Genomic DNA, 12,523 nt, shown 5'->3' with positions numbered 1-12,523 from the left:
GCAATACAGCAAATTGCAACTACATACTACACTGTCTTCCGTCACATGGGCTTCACAGCAGTACTATCTTCTCTGCAAAGTATTTTGTATTTAGGGACACCAATTCAACGAGCTATATGCAATGTAATTATCGAATAAAGGGTTGAAACGTCATCGGTTATTTTTATTCGATTAAACGCTGTATTCCTCAAAGACGTTATTTGCAGTAATAAACGGCTGATGAAGCTTCAACATCTTTCCTTGTCTGTGGTGAAAAGATATGATTCTCTTCCATGAAGGGGGGGAAAAAAGGATCTGTCCATGCATCCATCCAGTGAGCGTGATGTCCTCATGTCTTCACTCTTCAGTATGTCTGCACCTCCTGTTGAGCCACTTCTAATAGGATCTGAAGTTGTATACTGCAGTAATCTGGGGGTCAGACAGAGGAGAGTCAGAGGGGTCACAGACAGGTAATCTACCCCTCTCCTTTAGAAACAATGCTCTACATTAGGGGTCTTCAACAGTGGGTCCTCAGAGTTACTACAGGGGGTCCTCCAAATCTTTGTGTGATAGGAAAAAAAAAAGAAAATCTCCTTTTTAGCCAGATTCAAAACCGGATTCTGAGAACTTTAGCCGAAAATAGCAGATCTACAAGCTCACAACTCCTCGCGGCAAAGAGGTTTGGTGTAGAGGGGAGAAGTATTGTCAGTTCAAGTGGTTAAATATCTAAAATCAAACCTCGGTTCGAAGTGGAGCGGTGAATCTGAGCAGCTATACCCTTTGTGTGTTGCTAAATGCCTAAACTGTAAACTGTGCCTGTGAGTGAGTGGTGAGTGTGCCTGGCCTGCACAAAACAGCGCCCCTCCTTTAACTAGTGTGTTGTGTGTGGCCACTCAAGGTATTGCCAGGCTACGGACACGGCCAGCCACCCAGCCACCCACCCACCCAGGGACATACCCACGGACATACCTGTCTATTGGGAGCGCTTTCACCGCTCCAAAAACACAAATTGACATGAATCCAAAATACACTGATGATTGTGCTGTCAAACAATTAAACGATAGGGAATCTATGACAAGGTTGTGGAGGTCCCTGCTTCATCTCTCTCTCAACTAAGGGGTCCTTGGCCTGAAAACGTTGAAGAACCCTACTCTACATCACTTAACTTTTTAGCTCAAGACCCAAAAGAGAAATTAGTCATTTGCCCAGGACTCAAACTAGTGAAAACAGCAGATCTACAAGTAGATCTGCTATTTTCACTACTTCTTAAACATTTGCTATTTTCACTACTTCTTAAACATTGTGTTCTAATTTAAGGAATTTCTTAGATTTCATTATGAAAAAAATAATAATTAAATTTTGTTTTTAATTCATGAAAACTTTAGCTTTTTTGGGAATGTTTATTGAAAAGGTTTTGAAATAATTAAAAACAAACTGTAGGAAACAAAATGTGTCCGTACCACAAATAGGTCCCGAACCAGTGTTTGGGGAAACAGTGCTCTAAATCAGTGGTTCTCAAACATTAAGGGCACCCACATTTATTTGGCCACGGACCCCTATTTGAAAAGATTTTGTGCCTTGGACCCCCATAGGAGATTTGTCAAAGGCTTTCTTTTTTTAAAGAGCTGATGTACATTAGCTATTTTTTAATAACCCCCAAATGAGATGGGCCTATGAGCTAGGGCATTCACAAATAGTGATTTTTAATATTCGAATTATTCAACCTCAAAGTATTTGAATATTCGACAGGACTGGCCAAACTGTCAAATATAATAACAAGTAAGCAAGAGGCGAACATTGTGAAAATAGCCGATTTAATGTGAGGCGTTGTGAGCATGTAGATCTGCTATTTTCACAATATTTATCTGCGGAACTGAGTCACATTAAATGTAATACCTACAATCCCAAGTGCTTGTCAGGGTGGGGGTCCCCAGTTCAAATATGTTTATTTTGGGCGTCACGGCCTAAAAAGGTTTGAGAACACCTGGTATAGAGCATTAAATTCATCCACCAGGGGCATTGACAACTCATTCTTATGACTTCCTATGTAGCCAAGCTTTATAAACTACCTGTATATATTTTTTAAAGAGAAAACAATACAAAAATTAAAATGAACGTCGAATAGTGACTTTGATATTCGAATATTCTGTGAATGCCCTACTATGAGCTCTAATAATGTTCAGTTGAGTCGGTCATTTCATGACTCACTGAAGACGCGTCTCAGTCTGGGCGGCAGGCGACTCCGGTGGATAGTCAGGTAGTAGACGGGGACCCCCGTCAACGTGAGCGCACAGCTTCCTCCTGTATTCCAGGGGTCCGAGTACAGAGACAGCCCCACGATGAAGAAGCATACGACCGTGAAGATGATCGCTATGGGGAGAGGCACCTGTGGGTGAAGTTCCGCCAATAACACAAACTTGATATTCCCAATAAGGTGGAATGGATTCAATATAAATCATATAATTTATAATAACATATCAATGGTTCCCAAAGTTTTTTAGCCTGTGATCCAAAAGAGAAATTACACATTCGCCCGCGGTACCCAAAATAGTGAAAATAGCAGATCTACAAGCTCACAATGTGTTGAGAGCTTGTAGGTGGGCTATTTTCAGTACTTCTTAAACATTACTTTAAGGTTTACGTTTTTAAAATGTATGGAATGTCTTTGATTTTTCTTTGAGTTCTTAATGAAATTATTGAAAAAATCATTGAATTTAGTTTTTAATTCATGAAATGTTTAGCTTTTTAGAGAATGTTTTGTGAAAATGTTTTAATGTAATAATAATATTAATAAAAATAAATAAATTAGAAAACAAAACATAAAGGTACCCATAAAAATGTGTCTGTGACCCACAAATGGGTCCCGACCCACTGTTTGGGAAAGTGATATAGAATAGGCCCTATATATAACATGATGTATGTACTCTGCAGCCATAGTAACCTTAAAGGGTCTGGGGAGGTGAGGGAAGCGATAGCGATGGATGAGCATCCCCAGTGTGGCCAGGGCAATGAAGAACCAACGAGAGAAGGAGGCAAAGTTGATCAGCCGGAAGATCTCTCCTGTGGATATCATTATCACCACCAGGGGGTACTGTAGACACATAGGAAACATGGCTGTCCTGACAAACCTTCACTCTGTCCAAGGTTAAGACAATGAATGACATACATACAGTACATAGAGTAATAGGCTGATAACACATCTCATCATTTCTTTTTTTACTGACTTTAAGGGGCCATGGCCATTGGTGGAAAGTAACTGAATACGTTTAATTTAGTACAATCTTGAGGTAGCCCACTTACTTAATGTGAGTCAATGAGTGTTTCCACTTTTCAGTAGGCTACCTGGATACTTCTAATCCACTAAATATCAGAGACAAATATAGTACTTTTTTACTCCACTACAATTATTTAACAACTTAAGTTACCGGTTAGGCCTATACTTTTGCAGACTATTACAAAACACATTAACTGATCCATTATGGGTTATTGAAGGTAATGTTACCCTGTAACGCATCAGCACAACAAGTACTCAAATCAAACAAGTAACAAGTCAACACATGAATTCATAAATAATTACATTTCAGTACTATTATTGTTTTATAATTACTAAAGTTTGTTCATATTTACAGTACCCCAAATAAAGGGTGGATGAAAGAACAATAGTCTCTAAAACTGAGCTTGTATGTCAGCTGTTCTCCAGAAGTGTCCCACAGATAATGCTACAGTAAATTCTCGCAGAAACAGGTGGATAATGGCAAGTTTACAAAGTCCATTCCATTTGACATTTAAAGGTGAAACAGGTTATTTTTCTTATTGTGAAATGGGCCATTCTACGACGACGACTACTACTACTACTACTATACTACTAAGTATATTTTGCCAATACTTATGCACTACTTCTACTCAAGTAACATTTTGAATGCAGTACACATTGTTTGCTACTTTTACTCAAGTAAAAAATATGAGCTCTTCTTCCACCACTGGTCAAGGCTCACACAGGTCACACAACAGGTCGAATCCAATCAGCCTTCCTTTTCCAGAACATCATCACCCAAAATAGCAGATCTACAAACTCACAATGGGTAGGCCAACAACATTTTATAATAACAGACCAAGTAGGCCTACTTTAGGAAGTATCGAGGGTTTTAGGTGAAGCATCTCACCAAAAGCAGCACAGCAGGCAGAGGTGTGTGTCTACGGATGTGGATCATTGAGAACAGTGCTGGCCAGTGGCCCTCCCTGGCCCCCACAAACAGCATCCTGCAGTGTAGGCATAAAAGTCAGGCTCGATTGATACTTACAGCAAGGGTTCACAAACTTTTTTGTCTCAGGGTACCCCATAAACATTATAATTTTCACTCCCAGCACCTTATATTTATAGCATATCGTCGTTGTCGGGTGGAAACCAAAACCGTTTGTTTTGTCATCTATAAAATGTACTAAACTAGTGAAAACAGCAGATCTACAAGCACTCAGAGAGTGGGCGGGTCTATTGGCTGGAGCCAGGCAACGACAGTCTTAGCCTAGTTCCAGACCCTGAATCGGTAGCCACAACCCTTTAATTTTTTTGTTTTGTGAAACGAAATGTCAATTCAGGCTGAGTGTCAGGCTACGACAGTCTTGTATGATGAAGCAGGGCTTTGCTTTACCAAAAGATGTACACATTTGAAACTTGGAGATACGAGGTTTCTGCCCGACAGTGACGATATTTTAGTGATTATGTTGTGAGGAAAATGTTGAGATAATAGCCTTTTTGGTTAGAACTGACTGAAAATAACTTTGTACTTCAAGTTTAAAATGATACTAAATATTTTTTCAAGTGTCCAAATAAATTCCAAACATTATCAAATTATCTCGCGGCACCCCTGGACTGCTGTCACGGCACCCCAGAGTGCCCCGTCACCCACTTTGAAAACCCCTGACTTACAGTATAGTTGGACTCCGGTGTCACGCACTGAAAATAGCCCTATAAGGGCGAAAATGTACACGCTCACAATGTAGCATGAGCTGTTAGATCAGCTATTTTCACTGCATGACGATGCTCAACCAAGTATCAGCGTATGAGTAGCACGGCTTGGGTGCGGCAAGTCGTGTGGCAAGTACAGGGAGCTGATTGTAGGTGTGGCGCTCCACCGACAATAAGCCACTCCCGACCTACTTGTCTATTAGGATGGTCTAGCTGTTAGTGCACAAAATAAAGATATGTTCAGACTGGCAGCCCAAATCAGAGCTTGTGTCACCATTGTACAACAGAGTAAGTTGAACAGGTCGACAATGTCTGTAAATCCGATCTGATCACTTGCAAATATGAGATTTTCCTGCAGTCTAAAAAAGCCAATTATCAAAGTATCGCTCAACAATTTTACCTGGGTGATCCGAAGAAGCCGCCATTCAGTGCTCCTAGGCAGGACATGGCCACTAGGACGGGGATTACAGACGCAAACCCCTGGAGAGCACGATTGGCAAACGTCTGCACAGACAGAGATAGTGTGTGACACAGACATTCTCATTATATTTATATACTCTCTGAATTACAAATGGATAAATTAACACTGAGGATTTTGCCGTGCATGTGTAAAACATAGTGAAAGGATTACCTCACACATTTGACAGTGTGAGAAGCAGAGAGCTAAAAAAGAACAGATTGTGGCTGTAAATGTTTATCCCTTTCACAGCCCAGGAATGTGGGGCAGAGTGGAAGAAGGTCTCATAAAGATCATAAGGTTACACCTCTTGTCTACATCGCTTGCACTGTGTGCATCTCACACTGGGGTAAAGAATTACATTGGCATTTACTGAATGTACTTCTCTGCACAATGTCCACTTACTAACTACATGTAATAACTTGGAACGGAAGCCTTCAAATGTGTGTACACTCTCAGGCCCCTTTTTCACCAAAATAACTTGGATGGTGCTTTCATGGAATCTCCACAACTTTTTAATCAAAGCCATTTTAATTGGGAGTGGAATAGCTGAATGGGTAGAGAGCCTCAGCCTACCTGGGGGGAAGGAGTACCTATTGCCCCAGGTTCAAATCCAGGCCTTACCAGCAATATGTGTTGAATGTAACCGGTCTATTTCACAGGGGAAATTCAATCATCAAAGGTATTTACGGTTTCCCATTTATTTGTATTTATTTTTAATTCTGACTATTTGCTTGCTTTTGTCATTGTTTATATCGCATCTGCATCTTCCAATCTGTAGATTAATGACACAACCACCTTGGTTCCCAGTTCCCAGTAAATTCAAGCTTCAATCCCGAATTTACCCACCGTATTCACCTTATTGCACTTAAAAATGACGTAACGTAAGATTTGTGTTCTGTGTTATGACACAAACACCAGTGTGTGAGGACCTTAAAACTGAGGTTTGTACTGTCAACACTAAAACCTAAACCATGACTAGTTTTTAAATAGCAGGGGTCTTCAACGTTTTCAGGCCAAGGACCCCTTGGTTGAGAGAGAGATGATGCAGGGACCCCCACAACCGTATCATAGATTCCATATAGTTTATAGTATGTTTGACAGCACAATCATCAGTATATTTTGGATTCATGTTTTCAGATATTTAACTACTTGAACCGTCAATACTTAATAAACCCTAACCCTAACCCTTGACCTTTCACTGTACTGCTGTACTTTGGTCCCCCTCCAAAGCTCTTTGCCAAAAATAGCCGATCTACAACTCACAACACCTCACAGCGCGAGGTGTTGTGAGCTTGTAGATCTGCTATTTTTGGCTAAAGTTCTCAGAATATGGACGCTAGGGTTCAAGTGGTTAACCCATTCAGGCCGGGTACACATTTTAGTGTATGGGAGGGGCTTACAGTACATGTACAGTATGTTGCAACTTATTTGTTTTTGTAGGCTAAATTCTGATTTAGGCCTAACTATAGGTAAAAGGGGGGAAAGGTTTCTATCACACAAAGATTTGGAGGACCCCCTGTAGTAACTCTGAGGACCCCCTAGGGGTCCCGGACTCCCTGTTGAAGACCCCTGTATAGTATGTAGGCCTACTGACCACGGCCACAGCGTCAGACGCGAGCAGCTCCGCGGGCGTCATCATGGTGTAGTAGGCCACGTTGACAAGCACATACAGCACCGTCACCGTCACCATGGACGAGCTGATTGCCAGTGGGATGTTTCTGACAGGCCAGGACACAACACACACGCAGTTAGCAGTAATATCTGAGAGACAGGTGAGCAAGACCTTGCCTTGAAATTCAAATGTCAAATATGAATACTCTACCTGTTTGGGTTAATGACTTCTTCTGTGACAAAATTCAGGTAAAACCTACAAAATGGCCATGTTTAGTGTATACTGTTACTTGTCAGTTTTATGGAATTAAATGGCTTTTTATATTGTATACCTTCAAACAGATATTACTCTTGTGTACCAGTATATGAGATGTGACAATTAATTGTATCTCATATACATTTATATTTTACATTATTTAACAGCTGTGTGTTATTTCAATCTATACAATCTATCATCTAAGCTTACCATCCACCATAAGCGTATAAACCATTATAGAAGGCCAGCGGCAGCTTATCCATTTTTATCGCTTCCACCTCAAAACCATTCTGGAAATTCTCTGTCCTTCCTGAGCAAGAGAAGAAAACATAGCTCATGCAATTGAACATTAAACTCAGTAACATGGCAACTGAATGGACTTGTCTTTATAGGGTAAGTGATTTCATTTAAAGGGGAAGACCACCCATTTTCAATATAGAACTGTGTCATTAATATACCTTAGAGGAGTTGTGTGGAAATAGAAAAAATGTTCCCCCCTTCTTTGTATTGTAAAGTACAATGTGATGACATCACACCGTTGTACTTTACAATACAAACCCCAAAATCAATCCTCCAGTTCTAGGCAACACAGAAGGGGGGGAACTTTTTTTCTATTTCCACACAACTCCTCTAAGGTATATTAATGACATATTTCAATATGGAAAATGGGTGGTCTTCCCCTTTAAGTTTGAGTTTGAGTTTTCATGTAGGTGACAGGCGGGGGCCTTCCTCCAATCATGATCAAGTGGGGCGGCCAGACAGGCCTTGGTGCGTGACCATGATGGAGGAAGGCCTCACTCTATCCTGATTGGAGGAAAACCTGTCTCCTCCACCAAAACTGAAACTGCTTTTTTTCTCTGAACAGGGGATAAGGCTGAAGTCCAAACATGGACCAAACACTCTATAGTATAACTAGTACTATCAGAACATAGACCCATTTTGTTATTATTTTAATTAAATGAAATCACTTACCCTACCTTTAACTAGCATACACACATCTGCTTTAGTAACGATCTAATTATTCACATTCTTTCTTTCTTTTTTAGGTCGTTCTTCTCCTCACCTTTGGCCAGTGCAATGAAACCAGGTATGATGATGAGTACAAGGGCAAACATCTTGATGAAGGTCAAACTGACCTGAGTACGGGAGGCCAAGGTCACACTCCAGCAGTTGACTGCCACCACAAACGCTAATGGAAACAAGACAAACAACTAATCAAAGAGAATATACTATTCATATTGCCTAGGGCAGGGTTTTCCAAAGTGGGTACCCTAGCGTGCTGTGATGCCAGTCCAGGGGTGACGCAGAATCATTTGATGATATTTGGAATTGGAATTCATCAATATCACTACATCAACATCACTTCACTATGCTTAATAAAACAGACCTGATTTGCACTGTACTTGATGAGTTATTCTTCTATCTATGGCCAACTCTTTCATCAAAAATAGCTGATCTACAAGCTCACAACGCGTTACAACGCTGTGTGAGCTTGTAGATCAGCTATTTTTGGTGACCCTTCCCCCAGAATAGGGATGCTGGGGTTCAAGTGGTTAAACGTCAAGAAGTTATTTTCAGTCTGTTCTGATGGAAACGGATATCTCTCAGTGACATAGCCTACTGTATCTCAGGTGGAAAGATTTACGTGCATATTTGCGTCACGTAATATGATGTAATATTTAAAGCAAATTACAGCGTAATTCAGGCGTGCTGTGCAGGAAAAGGTTCTTTACAGGGGTTCCCTATCTGAGTCAAAAGAGTTGGCCAGGGGTTATAAATAGTCCTTTATTAACCAAAATCCCTGTGACCATATGTACATGCTATGATTTCACTATAGGGTGTGCCAAATGTAGTTCTAAGAGCGGCCATTTCTTGGGTAAACGCAGCCTTACACAGGTGTTCTGATTGGAGTAAAGCATTTAGTTCTATGCAATCAAACAATTGAAACACCTGTGTTTTTACCCAAGAAATGGCCGCTAAGGACTACAATGACGTAGCCGCTGGCACACACTATACAGTATGTTTTGTACTGACATCATGAGAAAAAAAGGTACAATATACAAATTACTCACTCACTCCAAGGATGCTGACCATTTTGACAAGCACAGTGGGGGCAGCACAGGGAGCAAAGAATGGCTCCACCACATAGCGACCAAAGGCCAGGGACACATAGGATGCCACAGATGGTCTGTGGAATCAAATTTGAAAAATACAACATGTTTGGTACACCGTTATAAGTGATTATGCGTTAATCACTTAAGCCCTAGTCATATGACAAACAGCAAAGTAGCCCTTGAAGAGGCGATGCCATAGTTTTGTACTTTTTCTGTTTTTCATGTGTGTAGGAGGTTGACAGTACTTCATTAGACCCCCTGGTGTGGTTGTTATGAGCAATTATGTATTCTCTTTGTATTTGGATTTTTTCCTGGAGGCTGCCACCTTGTGGGTCAAAAGTGCCGGTCCAAAAACACAGATACAATTACATCATAGAATCAACCCCTCCCCTAATTACCATTCACCCAACACTGTGGGTGTGGCTAACTTCAGCTGGGTCACCACCCACCATGACAACCAGGCATTAATGAACTGGTGGGTGTGGCCACATAAAAACCTAATTTTAACTCTTTCTGTACACTTTTTTTTGGAAAAAATCTTCCTCCTAGTATAATCATAATAGTAGATAATCATGTTTTAGAGGGGAGAAATCATGGCACCCCATCTTTAAAGAGGTGGTGCCATAATTTTGTACTTTTTCTGGTTTTCATATGTCTATGATGTTGACAGTACTTCATTAGACCCCCTGGTGTGGTTGTTATGAGCAATTATGTATTCCCTTTGTATTTTGGATTTCTTCCTGGAGGCTGACACTTTGTGGGTCAAAAGTGCAGATCCAAAAACAGTGCAAGACATCATAAATCATCCCCTCCCCTTTTACCATACACCCAACAGTGTGGGTGTGGCTAACTTCAGCTGGGTCAACCCCCCACCTGACAACCAGGCATACTTAATGAACTGGTGTGGCCACATAAAAACCTAACCTTTCTGTAATCTGTACACTCTTTTGGAAAAAGTCCTCCTCCTAGTATAATCATAGTACCTGATAATCATGTTTTAGGGGAGAAATAAATCATGACACTTTCATTTTGTAGTTCGAACCGGACCTTTCAGACAAAAAAAGTTCGGTTTCGGAGAGAGTATACTTCTTTAACCTGCTGAATGGTAGCACCCTGCAAAAAGAGAGGCCTACTTTCTGATCTGTCCCAAGAGCATGTTTAGAGCCTATTGCCATGCATTTTGCTTTTAAGACATTTAGTATACTCCGGTTTTAGGTGAGTAGCAATTCACCGCGGTGTAGTTTTCTAAAGTCAGAAAACCACAACATTACGTCACTCACCGCGGTGAGTAGCAACTCACCTCTCATCCTGACACATCTCTCTGTTTTTACTGACCGACAAAAGGCGAGTATAGCTCACCTAAAAGTGAGTATAGCTACTCACCTCACCTTGGAGTATGAATGAGCCTTTAGACTGCTTTACCTTTAGAAAGTATAGTCAACTGACCTAATAAACAAGAACTCTGCCCAGAGGCGCAGGAAGGCAGGCATGGGGCCCAGGGTTTCCAGCAGGTAGGTGTAGTGGCCCCCTGACTTTGTAAACGTAGTGCCCAGTTCAGCATAGCACAGGGCCCCTGACAGAACCAGCCAAAGAGAGGAAACTGAGAGCTTATACCTCATAAACATAAACCACAGCAACGAGTCCATCAAGTTAGAACATACATGGGCAACAGGCGGCCCAGGGGCCACATGCAGCCCCCACAAATGTTATTGTCCTTTTTATGTCCAATGTATTTGTATTTAAGTCCATAAAGTCTAACTAAATGCACTGAAATTAAATACAAATTTAAATAATAGCAGATCTACAAGCTCAAAACGCTTGTAGATCAGCTAACATTTGCTATTTTTGACTGTATATGCATTGTGACCCTCTGGAGTGAGTGTGAAAATATAGCCCTCTGTCCTAGTCTCTATAGGCCCTCTCCATCATCAAAGTTGCCCACCTCTGAGTTAGAAAGATCAAGTTAGATCATACATGGGCAACTGGCGGCCCGGGGGCCACATCCGGCCCCCACAAATGTTATTGTCTTTTTATGTCCAATGTATTTGTATTTAAGTCCATAAATTATAACTAAATGCACTGAAATTAAATACAAATTTTACTTTTCATGATTCCAATTAAATAATAGCAAAACATAATTCAGGATACCAATAAAGAAATATATAGCAAAAATAACAGATCTACAATCTGAAAACGCATCACAGTGGGACTCAGCAATTTTTGCTACTTATGTGTGACATAGAATGTCGAAGAAGGGCATTAATTACTGTTATAATACAGAGATAACAGGTTTCACTTTCTGCCTGACAGTATGCAATGAGGCACTCTGGAGTGAGTGTGAATAGTGGCCCTCTCCAACATCAAAGTTGCCCACCGCCCCCTGATTGAGATAAATGAAAACAACAAATACTGTGTTCTGCATTGATGAGATGACAGATCAGCCTCCTCACCGAACATGGACAGGACCCCGCAGAGCGCCCACACCAACAGAGAGAGGCCCACGCTCCCGCTGTTCATCAGGACACCCTTGGGTGCGATGAAGATGCCGCTGCCGACCACCGTTCCGATGATGAAGGACACAGCCGTCAGCGGGCCTATCGTCCTCCGCAGGTGCACCGCGTCCGCCTCATTCTTGCCCGTCACCTCACCCTCCCTTCCTTTCGTCGCGGCTCCGTTCATGATCTGTTGACGGCCCTCATTGGCAGGGAACATGCAATATACCATTGGTTCTCAAAGTGGGGTCCGGGGACCCCCAGGGGTCCTTGAGGGAGTTCCAGGGGGTCCTCAGCAAAATGATAACCCAAATGGACCCTTATGGGTCTGTAACTCAGAGAGTGTACAAATGGAACCAAATGGACCCGTACATTCTTTGAGTTAAATTAACATCAATTGTAGGCCTACAGCATAAATTGGAGTCTCAGAGATATTAGAAAAGCAATTAAATGGGGGTCCGTGGCCTAATGCATGTCAAACTGGGGGTCCTTGAAATTAAAATGGTTGAGAATCACTGCTAGAGCCGTATAATCTTCTCTTATATGGGGGACCCTAGCATTATTTTCAAATGGGGATCCGCGGACTGAAGTGTCAATCTGGGGGTCCTTGACATGAAAAATGTGAGAACCAATGCAATATACCGT

The 12,523-nt window shown here is 41.5% G+C and overlaps 1 protein-coding gene across 1 annotated transcript; it reads right to left on the bottom strand.

The window, feature by feature from the left end:
- Positions 1-343: 343 nt before the first annotated feature.
- Positions 344-12,065, bottom strand: LOC308308915 (cystine/glutamate transporter; the record flags this gene model as incomplete). The annotated part of the gene is made up of 12 exons (XM_080754371.1): positions 344-408; positions 2,188-2,365; positions 2,921-3,070; positions 4,143-4,239; positions 5,346-5,449; positions 7,000-7,123; positions 7,228-7,272; positions 7,483-7,582; positions 8,336-8,461; positions 9,345-9,460; positions 10,833-10,959; positions 11,837-12,065. The coding sequence occupies 12 exons, from the start codon at positions 12,063-12,065 to the stop codon at positions 344-346; spliced, it is 1,461 nt and encodes a 486-aa protein (XP_080610497.1).
- Between the last annotated feature and the right edge of the window lie 458 nt (positions 12,066-12,523).

The sequence above is a fragment of the Nannobrachium achirus genome (genome assembly GCF_963921795.1).
Source record: "Nannobrachium achirus genome assembly, chromosome: 23".
NCBI classification, from domain to species: Eukaryota; Metazoa; Chordata; class Actinopteri; order Myctophiformes; family Myctophidae; genus Nannobrachium; species Nannobrachium achirus.
This window is presented reverse-complemented; position numbering and strand designations above follow the sequence as displayed.